General features: G+C 29.4%; 1 protein-coding gene across 4 annotated transcripts; it reads right to left on the minus strand.

Annotated features, from left to right (window-relative positions):
- Positions 1–7820: 7820 nt before the first annotated feature.
- On the minus strand, positions 7821–22809 carry Dap160 (dynamin associated protein 160). Of its 4 annotated transcripts, none has more exons than XM_065502122.1 (12): positions 22650–22809; positions 20392–21562; positions 14216–14995; positions 13733–14154; positions 13356–13629; positions 13150–13297; positions 12818–13078; positions 11277–11902; positions 10920–11217; positions 10332–10661; positions 9773–10046; positions 7821–8950 (listed from the first exon to the last, which is right to left on the minus strand). In XM_065502122.1, the coding sequence occupies exons 2-12, from the start codon at positions 20553–20555 to the stop codon at positions 8754–8756; spliced, it is 3774 nt and encodes a 1257-aa protein (XP_065358194.1). In that variant the 5' UTR covers positions 20556–21562; positions 22650–22809; the 3' UTR covers positions 7821–8753. The 4 variants fall into 4 exon arrangements, with proteins under 4 accessions (XP_065358194.1, XP_065358195.1, XP_065358193.1 ...); XM_065502123.1 differs by having other exon boundaries at positions 13745–14154; positions 20392–21608; positions 22650–22804; XM_065502121.1 differs by having other exon boundaries at positions 20392–21608; positions 22650–22804.
- Positions 22810–23953: the final 1144 nt, after the last annotated feature.

Genomic DNA, 23953 nt, shown 5'->3' on the forward strand with positions numbered 1-23953 from the left:
ACATATCGAGCCCTTAGCGCCAAATTATCGTAAGCGATATTTTCAAAATTTATTTTTTTATTGCAAAAATTAAAATTTTATGGACCGACTGATGTTTTAGCGTTCACAGAATATCAAAATTGTTAATAACTTCAAAATTATAGGTTGTAAGATTTTATCGTAAGTTAATGTTTACATTTTACAGTAAACGAATTTTATCGTAAGCAACACATAGTGGTATAGAAAAAAAAGAGGGAAATAAATCTGTAACTTCTAAATGGTAAGATTGGTTTGAATGAAATTTCACATGAGCAATGAAGAAGTGTTCTCTGAACGTGGACTTCATTTGCCCAGCAGGGCCGCGACCAAGGGTCCTCAAAGTAGGACACCTCGGGTATATTAAATTTTTTAAAAATGATCCTATTTTTTCATTTGTGTTCCGATTTCAAAAAAAATACACACATAAAATCTTTTCATCGACTGCTACAAAAAACCTAGTCGTAGCTATCAATTGTCTCTTATAGCTTAGGAGATATTCGCATTTGAAAATTAAATTTTCAACATTTTTACCCAACCTACTCCAGTTTTTTGATAACAGCGTATCCAAATATTTTCCGATTTTCTCCAGTTTCCCTTCATTGGACTAACAACATACGTATGTGTCAAATAAGAAAAGAAATGTTTAAAAATAATGCCTAAGTCCAAAGTTATATGCATTTTAATTTAAAAAATTTTAAAAAGCCAATTTTTCGCTAATGTTTTGTGAAAAAAAAACTTTTTTTCTTTTTAAGTTATCGCAAAAAATTTCTAAGAAGATGTATAAGGAATTTATACTTTCTGAAAGCAAAGTTTTCATAAAATATTTTGAATGAAAAAAAAATTAAAAATTTTTGTTACCGAGGGGACCAGGTCCATTCAAAAAACACCTATTTTTTATGTAAAATTAAACTTTAGGCCAGAAATTCTCAAATCGCATATTCGATATCAAAATATAATAACCGATTTTAGATGGCCCAATATGCTTTTAATTATTTTGTATAGGATTCCGATAACTCAGACCCTGGTATGGATATTATAGCCAAAAAACTAAAAATTTCCATTTTTGGGATTTTTCAACACTTTTTTGGGAATTGCGGGATTGCTGAAAATAAATTTCATAATTCGTTTTTATTTTTCCATTTTAAATAGAAAATTTTACATAACTGTGAAATTTCATTAAAAACTATTCATAAATAAATATTTTATTTCAATTCGAAAAATGTTTATCTATGCAAAAATTCAATAAAAAATATTTTTTGTCATCTTTTTCAATAAAGTATTCCATGAATTTTCAATTGTCAAAAGTTATAAATATTTTTGAAAAATAGACAAATAGCTTGAACGAAATTATAATCAGCCCAATTATGAATAAAAATTCCCCGGGAGTTATCATTTTTCCTATTCAAATTCAATGGGAAAAAACTCCCGGGGAACAAACTCCGGCGGAATTTTTTATTCATAATTGGGCTGAATATATCGCATCATAAAATGTTTAATTCTATGTATAAATTTCAAAATAATCGAAAAAACCTTCTCCTGTAAAATTTGTGTTTTGTCGCTTACGATAATTTGGCGCTAAGGGCTCGATAAGTTCCGGAATAAGGTTCATAACATTTGTATTGCTTGTAGGAAAATGTAAAGATTTTCTGAAATTCATTCCAATATTATTGGAAATTCACAATGCCCAAATAAAAAGTCGGCATATCAACACAAAAATTTAGCTAATAAAATTATGTAAAATCATGAATATTTGTTTAATAATTTCCAGATTAGCACTGTAAACCATTCTGTCACTGTTAACTAATAAAATATCACAGCAATGTAAATTAAAGATAGACATTAAAAATTAACATGAAACAGTAGCATTTTTCAATCATGAGTATGTGCTAGAGGTAGCATAATATTGTTACGAAATTGCATTATCAATTTTAATTAAAGGGGTCGGTAACGGCTTCTTGCAACATTTATTATGTTTATAAACATTTCCATCAATACAAACTTCTACTTATCAACAATGTTAATAACACACTGTTATTAACATTGTTTATAAGTATGAGAATGTTAACTGTTAAAGCTGCTTTAAAAGCTCTAGGTGATCATTGTGGAAATAGAACATTCGAGTTTTTTTCGTTAGATAATTCATGAAACTACCAGAAGATGGCACTGTGTATATAAATACTAACAGCTAGTTGCTTAGGTGTCAGTATATCGCTTAAAAATAGAGAATAATTATCGCAAAATACTGTGCCATATCAAATCGGTTTAGTATATACAAAATCGGATGTAATGTATATATATCTATATAAATATAATTCAACTAAGTAATTAAAGCTAAATCAAATGTAATATATATTTAATATATGAATTTGAAAGGATAATAAAATTTATAATAAGAATAGATAACAAGGATTAGCTTAAAAATTAACAAACAAAATACATGCACTTAAATACAAACTTAAAATCAATAAAGTGGCAGTATTTTTTCAAAAAATTTCATATTTTTTTTAGATTTCAATATTTTTTTTTATTTTTTTCTTGTAATTTAACATTTATTTAGTTCTTCATGATAATCAAATACAAGCAAGCAACAAATCTTATAAATTAATTATAAAGAATTTAATTGTTTTTTATAATTTGTTTGTTGTTGTTGTTTAAAGGCTGACAGAGTGATTGATACGTTTAAGAAAAAAAAAATACATTTAAGTTTTTTTTTAAATATTTAAGTAATGATGGATGATTATGATTAATGTTTAGGGATAATGTTATTTTATTTCAGTTTGTAATGGAAAATCTTTATTGTTTTGTTAATATATAAAGTTTATTTTTGTTTTTTTTTTAATTTTTTTATAACGTTTAACACTTAAATTCTTGTTTTATATAGTATATACAAATTTAATTATTGGAATGATGTTTTTGGTTTTTTGTCTGGCATATGATATAGGCATTTATTTATTTTTTTGTTAATAATTTTTATTTATTTTTTTTTCTTTTTTGTCGTATGTATGTATATAAATTTTCAAGAAACACTTAAAAAGGTGGTTAATATGTTGTTTATGGATTTTTTGCGTTTTTTTTTAAAAAATTTTTTATATTTTTGCAAACACCAGAACCTGATTTATAAACTTTAATTACTTATAAGATTAGTGGCAAGCAAAAATTTTGATTTTCTCTACATTTTACACAAAGGCAACACACTTTAAACTTCTTGATTTACTGCAACCCTGTATTGTGTCTTTGCTTACATACTTATTGTGCCTTAGCTAAATGCAAAATGAACAGGCAGAATTTGACAGTTAAGCGTCACTTTACAAAACAAATTGCCTGTTAGTGCTGGTTCACACACATCAAGTTTACTTGAGTAAATCTTCAGTTTATAGAATAGAGAGGAAGCAAAAGAGGAAAATCTTTCCAATAGCCTCTCCTTTCTCAAGACTTGCGCAAGTAAACTAAACGCTATAGTTTTACATATATGTATGATTATAAATTTACCATATTATGGTTACCGCAATCATATAAAAAATTACAGTGACCATAATATGGTTAAAAATCTTTTAAATATATTAAAATGGTTACAGTAAACCTGTACAACTATAATTTTTCTCTGGGTACAGTGTTAAAATTTTGACAGCTTTGCTAATATGACTTTGAAAGCTTAGTCTTTCCTCTATTAACTTTCATAACGATCGAATAATAGAAGAGGATACTTCTATGCCATTGTAATTTTAGCTTTCCAAAATTTAATTCATTTAAACAATATTCAACACTTTTGCTTGCCACTCAATATCTGTTTAGATTTCAATTAACAAAATTACATAAAAAAAGTATAATCAAAAACACCTATTTAAATGTTTTATATTTATGATTTCGAATTTATTTTTTTATTTATTTATTATTTATATATTTGAATCATTATAAAAAAATGATTGAATTCCCTTTTAAATTTTGCGATTTTTTATCAATATTTCTGTTTTTTTTTAGCAAATTATGCTTTTTATTTAATTAACTAATGAAAAGCTTTATATTGTCCTTAATACATATGAATTTTGTTTTAATTTTGTGGGGGTAAACAAAATACCCAATAAACAATTAAAGTAAAAGTAACATTTCCCCAAAAACAGACAAATTTTTAGACTTCAGTTAATTTAAATTAAAAACTGAAGCCTAAAACTATGCTATTTAATATATTAAAAATTAGAGAATCAAGCTACTTTACTTAAATGTTTATTAGATAATGCTAATTATTATGTTCATTACATTAAGTATAAATTTTTAACTATTAGCTTAAAGATTTACAATTCTCACAAATAACACAACTACATCAAGAACTGCTACAAAAAAACCCCAAAAATATGCCACTTTTAGTATTCATACAAAAATTACAAATCCTAAAAGTATGCAATTTTTCCTATCATATTAATAACATTTCCTTGTAGTAGTTTTTTACTTACAAAAATTTGCAAAATCTTTTTAAATTCTATCAAATATTTTCTAATTTTGTTTATGCTAATTTAATACTTTCATTTTTTTTATTAAACAAATTTCCATAAATTTTGTTTGTTTATTTTTTTTTGCCATAATGTCCGTTTATGTATACGAGTATTATGTATTTGAATATTAATTTGGGTTTGGGTTTATGAAACTTGTAACTCTGTTGATTTTTCCTATACTTTTTTTTCTTCTTTATTATAATAAATACAATTCATATTTGGGTTTTTTCTTTAAGATTTGTTGTGTTCTAATGCATTGGTTTTAAATAAAGTTTTTGGGGGGAGTTTTTTGTTTAAATGTATTTGTTTGTATGTATGTATTTTAATAAATTCAAATACAGTTGTGTTTAATTTGATGTTGTTCTAACTTAATAAGCGGGTGCCGCCATAACTTGTTATACATTTCCTGGAAATAGAAAGAAAACATTAATCAGATTGGCATTTAAATTTATAAAGAGGGACAATAATTTATGTAAATCGTATCCAAATAATTCCTATGATTTTTACACAGATTTGGTTGGGTAATGGGTACGTATAAGTAATATTTATTTAAAAAATATCACTCATACGCACAATTGTTTCAATAAATCCAACTTTTATAAGTTCTTCCATTCATAAAATTGGATAGAAAATACATACTGTCCATTTTGAAAATAAACTAATTAACTTAATAGATCCGCTACGGGATTGATTAAGAAAATGTCCGCCCATCCAAATGGAAATTTTTATTTTTAATATGAAAAGGGAAAAGAAAACAAGGAAAAAGGATACAAAATAAATGAAAAACAACTAAGAGAGCTATATTCGGCTGTGCCGAATCTTATATACCCTACACCAAATTATACTTCAAAATAAAAATTTTAAATATTTTTAGGTAAACCAAATTTATTTTTTTTCCAAAATTGTTTTTTTAATTTTTTGTAAAAAAAAAAATTTCGAATTGTTTTTTAAATTTTAAAATTTTTTTTTTAAATTTTAAAATTTTTTTTTTAAATTTTAAAATTTTTTTTTTTAATTTTAAAATTTTTTTTTAATATTTAGCGAAAGAAAAACTTGGTGAAAAAAATTCGGGTTAAAAAATATTTTTTCCTTTTTCCTGGTCTTATATACATATGTCGTTGCAAAGGTCTTAGAAATATCTATCATTAGATATCCATATTGTCTATATTAATGACTAAGTAATCCAGATATAGGTCAAAAATGGAGGTTGTCCAGGTTTTTTCCTTAGATCTCAGCCATTTGTGGACCGATTTTCTCGATTTTAAATAGCAACCGACCCGGAAGAATTCCGGAGATATTGATGTATGAATGTTATTTGGGGGCATCGGAAAGTGGAAAGACAGACGGACATGGCTTAATCGACTCCGCTATCTATAAGGATCCAGAATATATATACTTTATAGAGTCGAAATATTATATTGTGGAAATTACAAACGGAATGACAAACTTATATATACCCTATACAAGTTAGAGTGCTGTGCCGAATCTTGTATACCCAACATCAATATGTAATTTTGGCCTTCTATGGGCACTTGAATCAGTTATGGTCCGAACTATACAGAATTTGATAGAATGATTAATTTCTACTGAAAACTACTTTGTGCAAAATTGTATCATGATTGCCCCATAATCAATATATTTAGGACTTCTCAAACATTATTATGGTTTGGGAGATAGGTGAAATCATGGACTGACATTGGCCATTTTGAGGCAGTCGAAATCGAGTTTCGACTGCCGAGAGGGATGTCGAGAGGGATTTTATAGCAGGCTTGCTGTCGGTACAAATTCGTATATTCATTTTGATGACTGTAATCTCAGATTGAATTACACTACATTACTTTATCAATGTAACACACCCCATTCTGAAAACGGGGAATATATAATTGGAGCCATCTTTATAGATGACAAACGTGTCCCCAAGCCCTAACAGTGCTTAGCCTAACCGCCGAATTTAGGGCCAATTGTTTGACCATGAAATCAGCCGGTAGCCAGTGCAATATAACGAATAAAGCACGAAATGGAGTGCTGGGCTGCGCACCCGTAATCATTAGTGGAGAGATTCGCAGGATTCTCTCAATCATCCCGCAGATGGTGGATTCGGCCATTTCGCATTCCTAGGGCTTATACCCAGGTCTTCCCAATGGCCCTTCTACAAGCATAATTAACGATAGCCGCCTTGGACGATCTCGCTTGCATATTCAGGCTCCTGGATAGCTTGGAATCTAGAATGATATCCAGATACTTCACACTATCCGAGAGCTTAAGTTAAACGCCGTTAAGGCGTGGTAATGGGAAGGAGGGAATTTTGTACCTTCTTGAAGAACAGAAGATCCGTTTTCCCGTATTCACACCAATTCCACTATCAGTGCTCCAAAGTTTGTAGGCATTGTGATAATGTGTCAAGATGTTTCCCAGAAACAGTCACAGCATATTCGACAGCTTCACACTGCATGGAGTCTAATTTCATGAGCCTTAGATTAATGGCAAGTTTCTTGAAGAATGGCGATAAAACTAAAGATAGAAGCAGTCCCCATAGATGAAATAATCAGCCCAATTATGAATAAAAAATTCCCCGGGAGTTTTTTTCCATTGAATTTTAATAGGAAAAATGGGAAAAGGGGAAAAACTCCGGGGAATTTATATTTATAATTGGCCTGAAGTCTACCCCAAAGCCGAAGTCTTGTTAAATATCCCTTCAATATCCAGAAAGGCCACTAATAAATATTCAGTTTGGCGTCGTCGACATCGTTGTCAATATTGAGTCAAAAAATGGTATATGTTTCTCCGATATCGATAACAATTGGAAACTTTTGACAGAATTCTATACTTTTATAAGTCGTGTTAAAGTAGAAAACGCTGTCAAAAGTTTCCAATTGTTATCGATATCGGCGTAACATATACCATTTTTTGACTCGATATTGACGACGATGTCGATGACGCCAAATAGAATAAGGGTGATTATTTGTGATCGAGTGTTTTTTCTACAAATCCCACAAGCGAGTGTAGAGCCGTCTCAACAGATCTGCTCTTCATGTAGGCATGCTGAGACAAAGAAAGACGGGTTGGATCAATCGATGAACGAAGGTGCAGAGTGATTATACTTTCCATGGTCTTCAAGATGTAGGATCGATTGCTAATATATTGAAAACCACTAATCGACAAAACCCATCTTTTGCACTAAACATTGTCGTACCAATATGCTATCGAAAAATGTAAATAAGAAAAAAATTAAGATTTTTCTTCACTTCAAAAGTGTACGAATGTCGCGTTCGGGACCATGTAAACAAATTAAATCAAAAAAAAACAAACAAAAAATTAAATAAAAGGTATAATTTTTTATTAAATTAAATCAATTTTTATACTACTAGAAAATAAAGAAGAAAAAAACAAAAAATTCATAAAATTAAAAAAAAAATAATTGCGATTTTTTTAATAATTAATACACATATAAATATATTTACACACATACATTGGCAACTGGTAATTAAATTAAAAATTAATTTAATTAAATTAGATAAGATAAGATTAAATTATAATAAAGAAAACTTAAATAACGCAAAAAAAACTACTATACAGACATTATTTCAATATGAGAAGGGATTAAAGTAAATAAAAATAATATAAATGATACAAAATAATAATTCATATAAACACATATAAATTTGAAATTTTTACGTACTAAATAAACGTGAATACAAAATGTAGATGTACTTTAACAAAGTTTTTTTTTCGATTTTCGAACAGGAGTGTAACTATGATTAACATATAATTTTTGTTTAACAATAATTGCTTTAAAAGAATGAGGAATACAAAAAAAAATAATATAGACTTGACTAACTAAAGTTACAAAATTTATAAACTAAGAAAAAAGTAAACATAATATGCTTAAAGTTAAAAAAATTTCATTTCAATTAAATTTCCAAAAAAAATTTATAAATTTAACAAAAAAAAGTAAACGAAAGTAAATAATAAACGGAATGTTTTTGATAAATATCAGATCAGAAAAATACAACATAATTAATAATTAATAAGACATAAAATAGAAGTTACTAGTAGAAAAAAATTGTATATAATTAACAACAATTTAAAAATATATGTATAAAAGATAAGAGAGAGCATTATTGTTAAAATACTTAAAGCATGATGAGGAGTAATTAATGGTAGGATTGATTGATTGGTACAAGGAGGGCGGCAGCAGTTCAGTTTTTTTATTATTATTTTCAAATAATTTGTCTAAAACTTTATTATTTATTTGCCATTGACTTTCTTACCGGACGTTACGAAGGGGCCCACATAATTGCTGGGGAATAGACCAGTTAAACCATTCAATTCACCGCGCCACCATTCGGGCTCGTCACGACCCAATACACTTATAATATCATCTTTGTCAAAGGATAACTCATCGTCATTTTGTGCCTTGTAGGGATACAGAGCAATAACTTTATCTGTAAATAGAAGGAAATAAAAAATGTGTGAAATATTAGCAAGAGAAAACTTTCTATAGAAAAGCGGGAGTCTGAAAATGTCGCTCAACAGTGCAAGAGATATTATTTGCTATAGCAAATGTCTCTCAACAGCGTAAGAGAGATTATGTTCTATAGAAAATGTCTCTCAATAGGAAATTGAGACACTTTTCTATAGAAATTTCTTGCACAAGCGTGAAAGACAATTTTCTATACTGGGCGAGTGAGAGAAACAATTTTCTATAGAAAATTTCACTCCTAAGCGAGAGAAACACAATTCTCTATATAAAATATCACTCCCGAGCGAGAGAGAGACAATTCTCTATAGAAAATTTCACTGCCGAGCGAGAAAAAGACAATTTTCTATAGAAAATTTCACTCCCAACCGAGAGATAATTCTCTACAGAAAATTTCACTCCGGAGCGAGAGAGCCAATTTTGTATAGAAAATTTTACTCCCAAGCGAGAGAGAAAAAGAAAATGTCTCTCAATAGCGAAAGAGAGACACTTTTCTGTAGAAATCTTCTATACCGAGAGAGAGAAAATTTTCTATAGAAAATTTCACTCCCGAGAGAGAGAGACAAATTTCAATAGATAATTTCACACCCGAGAGAGAGAGACAATTTTCTATAGAAAATATCACTCCCAAGCGAGAGAGAGACAATTTTCTATAGAAAATTTCACTCCCAAGTGAGAGAGGGACAATTTTCTATACAATATTTCACTCCCAAGCGACATAGACTGACAATTTTCTACAGAAAATGTTTCTAAAAACGTTTGTTTTTCAAATGTAACTCTTTCTTACCCAAAATCGTTTCAGTCATTTCAATGCGACTACCGGAGACTGGAGTATTGCGGCCACTATTGCGACCACCTTGTAAAACCTTCACAAACGTAGCAGGGAACCAACCAATTTGTCTTCGTCGACCCTTGGCTTGTAGTTCACCTTCCCACCAGCCGGAATCTGTCTTTTTGCGTATCATTATCAATTGACCACGGGTCAACGAAAGCTGTTCACTGCTGGTGGCCTCATAGGGAGCAATAACTTGTGCTATTTCCGAACGTTTAGCTCGCATACCCTAAAGTTAGAAATATAAAAAAAAGCAATTAAAGAAAACCGTTTCACTTTAAATTACTTAATTTTTGGTAACATTTAAAGGAAAAATAGAAAATAAAATTATTGAAAAGAAAAACACAAAAAAGCATTACACAAAAACGTAGTTTAAAAAGCAATAAAAAATACACTTAGTTATAGATACATAGGTAAGATATAGATATACATAGATACGAAAACCATAACATTGTTTGATAAGACAACATAGTAGTTAGAAGTACAAGAAGGAAATAAAAATTTGTTTAATTACTGGAGTCATGGAAGAAGTACGTGACATGGGACGACTGTAAGATTCTGCAGGTTCACTTGATTGTGTTTTATTATTCGATTGGGTATTTATTTGTGATACTTCCGTGTCCAACTCTTCATTTGTACGTGTTTCTTCGGCGGCAGCGGCCTCAGCCGATGCTATTTTCGTTTCGGCATACAGGTCAGTGGCAGAGACAGAGGCAGAGGCAGGTGGCATATCATTGGTTAATGGCGATTGCGGGGCTAATGGTTGTTGATCTTGCAAAGCTGTGGTGGTGTCCGCAATGTCAGAGCTTATTTCATTTTGAGCATTGCCATTAAAGGTATTATCCTAAAGTAGGAAATGAGAGAGACAGAGAGAAACACAAAAATGTTTGGAATTTACGATTAGGAGGAGGAATTAATTGTATAATGAATAAATGTGTGTGTTTGTGTATGTGAGTTTATTACTAAAATTGTTTGTTGCCTTGGTTCTGCTCAAGTTTGCTTTGCTTTGCATTGGTTATGTTTGCAACAAAATTGTTAGTCATGATGATTCATTAACACATCAACCAAAACTCTAACTACATTCCTTAGGGCTAATACTTACCTTAAAGGTATCATCATAGGCTGCTGTCATTTCAGTTTCGGTGCTAGTGATGGCCGCTGAGCCGCCTACATCAGCTTTTTGTACATAATTTGAGGGAAACATACCAGTACGATTGCCTATTGTACCCGTCCACCAGTCACCCTCTTTCTTAATAACCATCACCATTTCCCCAGCACTAAAGGTCAAGTCTCCCGCTTCGGCTGATTCATAAGGATAAGCGGCTATATAATATTCAACATCGCCATTGTAAGTATCTGTAGAGGGCTCCACAGCTTCTACGGCATCCGTGGTAGTTGTACTAAAATAAATAACAGTGTTATAAGATTATTTTATTGCAATTGATTTCATTCTTCTTACCCATACTGTTGACTGTTGTCATTATATGAATCTTGTGCTGTAAAGTCTTGTGTTGTTGTCGTTATACCCGCCTCATCCTCCATTTTCTCCACATACGTTTCGGGGAACCAACCCGTATGACCATTTATTTCACCTGCCAACCAACCAGGCTCAGCGTTTTGTTCCAACGGAACAAATATTATGTCACCAGGAACAAATGATATTTCATCGGCATTGCGTGCTGAAAACTCATAAACTGCACGATATTTAACAAAACCTTCGGGTGCTGGACCACTGGTGTCGACCACTGGTACAACCGGTTCTGCTGTTAAATCGGCACTGTTATCGTTTGTCATGCCAGCATATTGATCAATGCTCGATGTTGTGGTGGCGCCCCATGCTGAGCCTGTATCCCAGGCTGAGGTAGCTGCTGTAACATTTTCGTTTTTCTTATTATATTTCATCTCCAATATTTGGGTGCGTTGTTTGTCGTAGTCCGCATAGAGTTCTTCGCATTTTGTTATAAGATCGGATAGTTCGGTTTTGACTTCGGTTACGGTTAGGTCGTGTGAATTAATATCTTCCTTTTTCGATTCGATTTCTTTGCTGATATTTTCGACTTTGTCTTTTAGTTGTTTAATAATGATCTGAGGAAAAAGAGGATCAATACAATTACATGTTGTTATCAAGTTCATACTTTAATAGAAAAGTTAACGATAACTTTAATTTTCTATAGAAAAGTTATCGATAACTTGAATTTTCTATTGAAAAGTTATCGATTACTTGAATTTTCTAAATGAAAAATATGGATAACTTGAATTTTTTATTGAAAAGTTATCGATAACTTGAATTTTCTATAGAAAAGTTATCGATAACTTGAATTATCTACAGAAAAGTTATCGATAACTTGAATTTTCTATAGAAAAGTTATCGATAACTTGAATTTCATATTGAAAAGTTATCGATAACTTGAATTTTATATAGAAAAGTTATCGCTAACTTAAAATTTCTGTAGAAAAGCTATCGAAAACTTGAATTTTCTATAGAAAAGTTATCGATAACATCAATTTTCTATAGTAGTTAACGATAACTTGAATTTTATATAGAGAATTCTATATAAAAGTTGTCGATAACTTGAATTTTATATAGAAAATTTATCGCTAACTTAAAATTTCTATAGAAAAGCCATCGAAAACTTGAATTTTCTATAGAAAAGTTATCGATAACTTGAATTTTATATAGAAAAGTTATCGGTAACTTGAATTTTATATTGAAAAGTTATCGATAACTTTACTTATCTATATAAAAGTTATCGATAACTTGAATTTTATATAGAAAAGCTATCGATAACTTGAATTTTATATAGAAAAGTTATCGATAACTTGAATTGTATATAGAAAAGTTATCGATAACTTAAAATTTCTATAGAAAAGCTATCGAAAACTGAAGGGTATAAAAAGAACAGAAAGAGTTTCTATTGAAAATATATAAAAAAAAAGTTCTTTATCTCCTCAAATGGAAAATTAATACTCCGTTTATTAAAAATGTAACAGTTTTCTTACTTGTTTGTTAGCAAACGCAGCGGTCAACTGTTCCTGTTGACCCACATCTCCCGAAATTGCAGCTGCCTTAGCTTTAGCATCCCATTTAGAACGCTCTTGGGTCAATTGTAATAACTTAGCATTTTGTTCTTTAATACGAGTCTTTAACTGAGACATATCGGACATGGAGCCGTCGCGTTGTGAGCGCATACCATCAATAACAGATTTCACATTAGTAACACCGGCTCGTGTCTCACAAATCTTTTGGGAAAGATCTTTGATCTAAAATAAAAGTTCAACAAATATTTTAAATGAAACTTTAAAGCATGTCAAAGTTTAAACAAAATAAAAACCTTTTCGTTTAAAGTGCTTAATTCCACATTGAGTTGTGTATTGTGGGCTTTTTGTTTTAAAACGCGCTCTTGTTCACGCTGCTTTTGTGAGTTCAATTCAGCAATGCGCGCCTGTTCCCATTCCAACAGACGTTGCTTTTCAAGTTCCCTTTCAAAACAAAATAAAAAATAAGATTTTTTTCTTAAGATAAATTCATGTTAAGTACTTTCTGGCTGCTTCTTTGGCTTCTAGTTCACGTTTTCGTTGTTCTTCTTTTTCCTGTTCCAATTCGCGTTGCTTTTGCAATTGTCTTTCTAATTCTTCCTGTTGTTTACGTTCCGCCTCTAAACGGGCTTTTTCACGCTTTTCCGCTTCTTCACGCTCTTTGCGTTCACGTTCTTCCTTTTCTTTGCGTTGCTGCTCCTGTAACAATTTACGCCGTCTATCCAGCTCAGCCTGGCCTTTGTCAAAGTTTTCTTTGCGTTTATCTTCAAAGGAAGCTGTAATAAATACACAACTTTGTAAGTTTTTTTTGTCTAGTTTAGAACATTCATCTTTTTCTTTTAAGAACTTATAAGGGAAATAATAAAAGAAAGTTCCTACTTTGAGGCAAACCTGCTAAGGGATCATCGGCAGCGCCTTGCGAAGAAACCGAAGCATGTCTGGAAGAGGGCTGTGAGCCTGGTCTGGAACCAGCGCCCGACACAGAGCTTGTACGTGATTTTGCCTTACGAAAACTGGGTGGTATCCAGTCCATGGGTAAAGTTGGTGGTATCTTTTCACCAGTCATGGCCTTGTCACACAAAAACATGGCCAAAATGAATTCATCACAACTGAGACGACCATCACTGTCCAAATCGGACAGAGTCCAAATTTGTGCCAAAGTAGCCTGAGGTAATTTACTTTGTACTAAAATACCACGAGCTTGAACACCATTCAAGTAGCCAGTACGATTGCGATCAGTGGCATTAAAAACTTGAGTATATTTACGTTTGGCGGGAGCCTTAACAGCCCATTCGCCTTGTCTGAAACCAAAAAAAATCAATATTAAATCATTTGTTTCTCGACTAAGAAGTAAAAACTTACGGTGATTCTAAAGAGGGAGCTCTTTCTGAAATAGACATATTACGACTAGGAGGATTACTGGTTGGTGGTGTCACTTTTGGTTCATTTGCCGTGGGTGGCGTTACAAGTTTTGGAGCAGCAGGAATTGGTGGTGGTATACCAGGTACCGCGGCTGTTGGCATAACGCCTGGAATAACAGGCATGCCAGGAACTACACCAGGTATCATGCCTGGCATCATGGGAACAGCTGGTACACCGGGCATAGCACCCGGCTGAGTAACTACCGGCATTCCTGCTACGCCAGCAACACCAGGAACGCCAGTTGCTGCCGGTATCATTGCAGAGGGCATTACGGGTACTGCACCAGCCACTTGTTGCATTGGTGGTATACCAGTCATGGCAGCTGGGGCCATACTAGCTTGTGGCACAATACCCGGCAATGTACCGGGTACCATTCCAGGTACTATGGGCACAGCACCGGCCATTGGTGCTATGGGAGCAGCTGTGGGTACAGAAGCTGCTGCCATCGCTACATTTGTCATTGCTACGGGTGCTGGTGCTGCTGGTATTTCCGGCTTCATTGAACCCGCCACACTCTTGAGGGGATCCAATGGACTTAAGCTGCCAGCGCCGGTAGGCGTTAAGGTGGGTGTTGTACCCATCGATGTCAGCGAGACCAAAAGTGTTGGCGGCAAAGCTTTAGGTACCTCCATGCCGCGTAGTTTTAAATTTATTAGTTTACATGCAATACTAAACTCATTAATGTTCATTTTGCCATCGGAATCCGTATCAGCCAAAGCCCTGTAAATAGAAATCAAAAAAAAAACACAATTATAAATAAATAATAAAAACAACAACATTATAAATAAATAAAATAAACAAATTTATCAGCATCTTTTCAACAACAAAAAGTGGGCGACTTATGAAATGATTCACACTTTAGTTTAAACAATAAGTACAGTACATAATTTGTTGATAAGAAGAGCTCCCTACAACTAATTAATTGGAATAAATACTTAATCCAATTGTTTTTTAAGAGTTCCATCCTTTACTATTCTTTTCTACAAAAAAATTAGAAATTCTGCCTCTCAGTATTAAAGTGCTTATTTTGTCGGACGTTTATTCCTGATTAATATTATTATGTGCTGTTTTTCTATAGCGAACGAGTGCTTTGAGTGGACGTTTTACATGTATTTTGTTTGTGTTACAGTAACAAAACACATGTTAAGTTTCCACTCAAAGTACTCGTTCGCTATAGAAAAACAGCACATTAATTATTTAGGCTCAAGTTCATTAAATTGATTTCCTTAGAAATTAAATTTATTTTTCTATAGAAAATTGCTCAAAAGTGAGAGATAATTTTCTATAGAAAATATCTCAATAGTGAGAGATAATTTTCTATAGAAAATATCTGAATAATGAGAGATAATTTTCTATAGAAAATATCTCAATAATGAGAGATAATTTTCTATAGAAAATATCTCAATAATGAGAGATAATTTTCTATAGAAAATATCTCAATAATGAGAGATAATTTTCTATAGAAAATATCTCAATAATGAGAGATAATTTTCTATAGAAAATATCTCAATAATGAGAGATAATTTTCTATAGAAAATATCTCAATAATGAGAGATAATTTTCTATAGAAAATATCTCAATAATGAGAGATAATTTTCTATAGAAAATATCTCAATAATGAGAGATAATTTTCTATAGAAAATATCTCAATAATGAGAGATAATTTTCTATAGAAAATATCTCAATAATGAGAGATAATTTTCTATAGAAAATATCTCAATAATGAGAGATAATTTTCTATAGAAAATATCTCAATAATGAGAGATAATTTTCTATAGAAAATATCTCAATAATGAGAGATAATTTTCTATAGAAAATATCTCAATAATGAGAGATAATTTTCTATAGAAAATATCTCAATAATGAGAGATAATTTTCTATAGAAAATATCTCAATAATGAGAGATAATTTTCTATAGAAAATATCTCAATAATGAGAGATAATTTTCTATAGAAAATATCTCAATAATGAGAGATAATTTTCTATAGAAAATATCTCAATAATGAGAGATAATTTTCTATAGAAAATATCTCAATAATGAGAGATAATTTTCTATAGAAAATATCTCAATAATGAGAGATAATTTTCTATAGAAAATATCTCAATAATGAGAGATAATTTTCTATAGAAAATATCTGAATAATGGGAGATTATTTTCTATAGAAATTTTTTCAATAATGACAAATTATTTTCTATAAAAATATTATTGAAAAAATTTTCTATAAAACATTTTTCAATAATGACAAATAATTTTCTATAAAATATTTCTCAATAATGAGATTATTTTCTATATAAAATTTCTCTCTAAATCAAGAAAGAGAACATATTTTTTAGAAATTTATCAAAAGCGAGAATGAATCATTTCTACAATAATATTAGAACCTCCCATATAATATTCATATAAACTATTTTAAGAAGACACATATTTATTACCTGTGTTTTTATAGTGTGTCACAATTTGCATGACTGTATAATTAAACACAACTGAATAAACTAATAAAACGTGTACAATTTTTTTGATTTCCATTAGAAAAACTTTATGTATTATTTGAATTTAAAATTAAAAGGTCACACTGAACACAGCAATTTAAAATATTTAATATTTCTTAAAACATTTATTGCTTATTTCATCTAAAAATAAAAGACAGTAGGTAATTAAAATCATACATAGATTGTACCTATTAAAAAATCTTTCAAACAATTAAAAATTAAGAATTTAAATGAACATACATACATACACTCATATGCAAATGAACATACATACATATGAATTTCCATTTCATATTTTCATACGGTTAGAGTGTGTACAAAAGAGTTTTTTTATTAAACAAATTAAAAAAATCTTTTCATAACATTTCAACTGTAAATAATTGTTTTATTAACCGCAAACTTATGAATGAAAGGAAATTTAATAAAAAACTAGTAGTGCCATAAATAAAATATGAAAAAACAAAAAAATAAACTTATAGAGAAAAAGAGTTGTTTCGCAGAAGTGTGACTTACATGGGGATTCAAATCACATGGGGATAAGTTTAACAATTAAATGTTGGATTTAAATAATCCAAATTAATATTACAAAAACGCCCCATTTTAGTAGATTTATTATACATAAAATTATAATTTAATCAACAAATATTTTGTTGCAATAAAAGTTTGATCGGCCATATGACAAAAAAAAACATACATTCATATCTCATAATCATTTACATTTTTTTTATTATTATTTTAACAATCAATGAAGCAAAAAAAGGACTTTAGGAAATTTATGAATAATCAATAAAATATTAAAATATGCTGCATAAAGTTTGAAAAGACATGCATAAAATACAAGCAAAACAAAAAAAGAAACTTCTATTTGTTTGGTAAAATGCCAGGATTTATACTTGTTTCCCCGCAAACTGAAACAAAAAAATAAAAACTTAGAGTTGCTGTCATTTCAATGTACTACAGGAAAAGTTTGCATTGTTGTTTTGTGAATTACAAAAAGGCAGAATAACATTTAAAAAAAAATCAATTTAACCGTACGCTAAAATCAGCCTTAACCCTAGAATGCACACATATGTATGTATTGGGGGTTAAAAACTAAACATAAATAATTCTTTAAAGTTAAATGAAAATTAGGAATTTAGCTGTTTGTGGTCAATTTAACGCAATAACCAATTTATAGATAGTAATAAGTTTCTGCAAATTTTTCAACATTGCTTTTGTTACAGTCAACAGAGCACTGTCAATCACTTTACAGTCTTGGTACTTGAATTATAATTGGTCTGTTCAATAATTAGTCCAAATTCCAAATGACCAAATGACTGTATTAGTCGAATATCTGAAATAATTGTGGAATTAAAAAAAAATGGTTTTGAAAAAAATTAAATTTTAAAATGAAATTCTGAAGAAGAATTTGAACAAAAAATTAATTGCACACGTAATTCTAAATTTTTTTCAGATACATACTCGACTTATACACTCGAATTTACGATGCTTTGGACTACCCTCAGTATACAGTGTTTTACGTTTGTAGATTCACATTTGTCCAAATTATTCTTGAGAATTTCATCCTATCATATTTTTCAAATTCCAAAATTATTTCAGATATTCGACTTATACAGTTGCATAGAGGACCCTTTGAACTACCCCCTATTTAATGTGTTACGTGCGAAATTCCATATTCTTCTCCAGCATTTCATCCTAAAACTGACTTTTTTTACAATATTTAGAAAAATGCAGGAATATTTTATTTATTTTTATTTCAGACGTATTTTTTGTATTATAATTCAAGTATCAAGAGTATTACATAGATAACTTATTGATAAAATTAATTTTCTGTAGAAAAGTTATCGATAACTTGAATTTTCTATAGAAAAGTTATCGATAACTTCAATTTTATATAGAAAATATAACGATAACTTTAATTTTCTACAGAAAAGTTATCAATGACTTAAATATTCGATTGAAGAGTTATCGATAACTTTCATTTTCTATAGAAAATTTATCGATAACTTCAATCTCCATAGAAAAATTATAAATAACTTTCATAATCCATAGATAAATTAACGATAACATTAATTTTCTATAGAAAAGTTATCGATAACTTTAATTTTCTATATAAATGTTATCGATAACTTTAATTTTCTATATAAAATTTATCGATAACTTTTATTTTCCATAGGAAAGTTATCGATAACTTAAATTTTCTAACTGGATAACTGGATTCTATAGAAAAGTTGAATTTTCTATAGAAAAGTTGAATTTTCTATAGAAAAGTTATCGATAACTTTAATTCTCTATAGAATAGTTATCGATAACTTTAATTTACTATAGAAAATTTATCGATTAATTTTATTTTCCATAGGAAAGTTATCGATAACTTAAATTTTCTATAGAAAATTGTTCGATAACTTTAATTTTCTAAAGAAAATTTAACGATAACTTATATTTTCTATAGACAGTTTATCGACAACTTTCATTTTCTATAAAGAATTTATCGATAACTTTAATCTCCTTAGAAAAATTGTCGATAACTTTTATATTCAATTTAAAAGTTATCGATATCATTAATTTTTTGTTGAAAAGTTATCGACAACTTTTATTTTTAATAGAAAAATTATCGATAACTTGAAAGATCTATAGAAATGTTGAATCTTCTAAAGAAAAGTTATAGATAACATTCATTTCCATGGAAAAGTTATCGATTATTTAAATTTTCTATAGAAAATTTATCGAAAACTTTAATTCCTATATTATAGAAGAGTTATCGATAACTAGACTTTTCCATAGAATATGTATTGATAACTTTCATTTCAGGCTCAAGTTTATTTATTTGTAATAAATTTCATAGAATAAACTAAAATATACACTTAGCAGACTGGAATGTTTTCTCTAACCTAATACAACAAGTTTTTGTTGTCCAATGTCTTCTGTTTAGAAGGTTCTCTAACTCTACATTGTTGAAGAATAAAAATTGCTTTATATCAAAACTTGTTTAAAATTTTTCAGCGATTCAACAACTTATATAGATTTTGGGAATTATGATATTGTAAAACAAAACCTAATTGAAATATATTTATACATTTATTACAAATGTACAAACAACTTTCCTATGTATTCCAATTATATTATTTACGAGATCGTAACAATTATTAAAAAAATAGTATTTATATATTAGGGCAGGTCTTTATGAAGAATTCTAAGCAACTTTGCCCTAGAAACCATGGGTATTAAAAAGATTTTTATTTTCAAAAATAAGAATCTATTACCCCGCTCCTATGATTTTTTACTTTTTTTGCATACATAAAAGTCTACCGACCCTAATGTATATAGTAGTAGTATTTTAATTTATGTAAATATACCACGAAAACAATATTGACCAAAATACTTTTAACCTTTAAGTTTTCGTACTCAAATTTCAATATAAAAACTCTTAATAAATATAGCACCTCTAGCCTAAATTATTTAACAAATAATGATAAGTCTAAACAATTTTTCAATGTCCAACAAAAACCCTAAAAATAGTCAGAAAATGTTTGTATAAGCAAACCAAAAATACAACAAACTTTATAATTATAAAGAATGAACTTCTTAACATTAACTAAAAGTAAAAATAAAAAAATGTGACTCACCATATCTGACCAAGTATCAAAGGCGGCAATTGAGATTGTAAGAAGAAACCTTTGGCTTGGGCACCGGTAACAAAACCATTTTGTGGTTGCAGTGCCTTAAATTGTTCTTGATATTTCAATTTTTCTCGTTGGGTTATAACCCAAGGATCTGTAGCTGGATTCATAGTGGAATTTTTGGAAATACTACTACTGGCGGTGGCAACGATTTTGATTTACAACAAGTAGCAACCAGTCAGTTAAAGAGTTAGCAAGTTAGAGTTACACTAAATACCAAATGCGAGTTTTTTTTTGGAAGAAAATATTTGTCTATACTTTTTTTCGGTTCTTTTCGTTTTTTTTTCTTTTGGAAATTAGGCCAATGCACTTAAAATTGTTTAAGTGTACAGAGAGTATAGAAGAGTAGTGACGTACAACAGTAAAATGTATGACACACTTTGACAATTTGTTTATTGTATTCCGGCTGAATAATGGTTCTGATAGATGGGATGGATCTTTTGTGTTTTCTTTTCAAGAAGGAATCCCACTGAGGAGCTGTTTTTGTTGATGAATAAAATAGTTTAAAGTGGCTTTTTGAGTATGTATTCCTTAAATGGGATGGATTGAATTTTCTTATGCTCCAGTTTTCTTCTTTGCTCTACCAACTAAACTTTACTATTTGCCAATGGGTTTTTTGTTGTTCTTGTTATTATTATTTGTCGGGAGTCTTTGGATTTGTGTTGTTGTTGTTAAATACACCAGCCTGTGATGATACTTTTTGTGTGTAGCTGTTGTTCTTGTTGTCGCCTTTAGTTTGTTGGAATTTTAGCTTTGTGTTGCTATTATTGTTGTACTACTACTGGGCGCCCGTATAAAAAAAATAATGTTTTTTTGTTGGATTTTTTTCTGTAGTGGTGTTTGGTATTGTACTCTGTTCTGTTTTCTTCTTCCTTTCTATTGCGTTTGCGTTTGTTTTTCGTGTGTTTGTTGTTGCCTGAACTCCCACCACCTCCTATCAGGTGGTGTGCTGGTTATGTAGTTGATGGTGATGATGATGGTGATGTTGCTTTTTCTCGTTCTGCTGCTGCTGCTTTTGTGTTTCAGCCACTTATTCTCCTTTTTGTTTCTGATTTCTATTAATGGTTATTATTTCGTTAAAGTTGTTCGTTTTGCTCTGCTCTCAAATAGTAGGTTGCTATTTTCGTGTATGGTTGTTTAAGTTGAGAGTTGTGATAAATTTTCTGCGTAAAATTTTAAGATTTTATTTAATAAAATTAACAATTAAACAAACCTTAATAAAATGAGAATTTCAACTTTCCATAGTAGGTATTTAAGAAAGAAATTGGTGGCGTATAGAGCCAAAAATATAAAGGCGTAATGGTAAAATGTTCTAAATACTAAACCGATTGTTTTATATATCCCAATATTCGAGATTTTAAAACGTATAATTCTGTATATTATATAGGTATTTTGAAAAGCCGGGATTTTTTTTGGGGTCAGGATAACATTTTTTATTTAAAAGGAAACAGAAGGAAACAGAAGGCAACTAAAATCTAATTTTTGCGTTTTCGAAAAATTATTCTTACGTTCCTAATAGAAGATGCAAAAATTCTTATAAGAATTTAAGTCAAGAAATTAAATTAAACATTTTAGGTCATTACCACTACGTCATGTAATATAATTTGTGCTACAGAATTTCCTCATCATAAAACATCATAAAACATTAATTTGAACTCCTATGTTTTTTGCAAAATTTCATTTAAAACTTGTGTGTAATGAAAATGGACGTTTTTAAGAACAAAAATTTAATTATTCCTGAAAACTTCTGGAGTTCTTTAAGATGAAAACTTTGCTTTTAGTAAAGAAGGAATTATTTTCCTTTTTAAAATATAAATAATACAATTTTACTGTGATTTATGTTCGTACTGAAATCTTAAATTGAATTTATGAATTTGAATACATTAAATTAAGTGTACGCAGTCAGCGCCTGCACATATGTGTATCCCGTAAATATTTTAATGGTCGAAAAAAAATTACGATAGTAAAAGAAAAATTGTATGAAAGAAATATTTTCCTTAAATTTACTCAAAAACACTTTAAGATTATTAATTAATAACAAATTTCTCATTTCACACTTTTTTAAAGCATAAATTAACACTTAAATTTTTCTTTTTTTCTTCACATAAATGCAAAATTTCATTTCACTGTGCATAAACAAGACATTCTTTTCAACTTTAAATTTCTTGTGAAATTCCTCGTATTTCTTGGCAATTCCAACTCACTTTGATTCGTTAGCATATATTTAATATTTTTATGCAAAAATTTTGTAATATTCTTAAGATTTTCCCCGTAAATTTTTAATTTTTCTTGCGTTTTTATTCCGTAATTTTTGTGAATTGGAAAATTTTTCTACTACTATTCGCAAACGTCACTTTTTTAATCAATAAATTTGGGGTTAACAAGTTGCCATATTGTTGTTTTTGACAATTGACCCGCAAAATAAGCGTTTTTTGTAAAAATATTAGCAAAAAATTCATAAAATTGCATGTAAAAGTAAAAAATTTCATGTGAATTGTTGTTTTTAATTAATCTTTTGTTTTAAACAAACATGATGTTAAACAAATAAACAAAAAAAAATTGCAATTTATATTTGTGTTATATAGAAAAGCTGTATATTATGAAATTTCTTAGAAAATGTAACCAGATTGTTTTAAAGCATTAAAGGAGTAAAACCCGTTAAAATTACAATTAGAATTTAAATTTTTATAAAATCTCCACTTACACATAATATTGTGTGAAGAAGAAGATAAAGATAATTTGTAATCATCAATATACATTTAATTAATACGATGATCGATTCACAAGGTCTCCTATCATATCATAATGTTCTAATTTTTACAATGTTTTGAAAATGTTGTTATCCAGAAATATTTAAGCATTATGACAAGGAGACCTTGTGAATCGACCATATATAATTTTATATCGATATAAAGTAATATTTTAGTACATACAGTACTGTGGAGAGCTGGTCTATTTTTCAGATTATGTATACGAAAATATTTTAAGTACATATTAACAAAAAAAAAACTCAAACTTTTTCTATTTACAAAAACTAGAACGTAACTATAGTGTCGCCATATCAAAATTTGCACAACAAAATTAACAAATTTAACATGTTAATTTTAAACGTATATAAAGAATAAAAATTTATATAGTTTAGATCAAATTCCAAACTAATTTATATTAGTTTAAATGAGAAACATACGATTGTTGACTAAAAACATAAATGGAGACCAGTTCCGATGACCATAATTAATAATTTTTGCGCATACTTACCACTAATATTTTTAATAATAATAAATTAAATCTTAATTTATGTGTTTCATGATGTCAGAGGTAAGGTCGGGTTAAGGAGAATACATTTTTTCAAATTTGAGTACAGTTTCTTCATTATTTTTGAAAATAAAAAACAGATAAAAAATGTTTTTTAAACTAAATTTAAATCATACTTCAATAAAACATTTACAACCGATGAAACTGACCTTGACAGACTGGCAACATTTGTTAAATGTCAACAAGCATATGC

The sequence above is a fragment of the Calliphora vicina genome, chromosome 2 (genome assembly GCF_958450345.1).
Source record: "Calliphora vicina chromosome 2, idCalVici1.1, whole genome shotgun sequence".
NCBI classification, from domain to species: Eukaryota; Metazoa; Arthropoda; class Insecta; order Diptera; family Calliphoridae; genus Calliphora; species Calliphora vicina.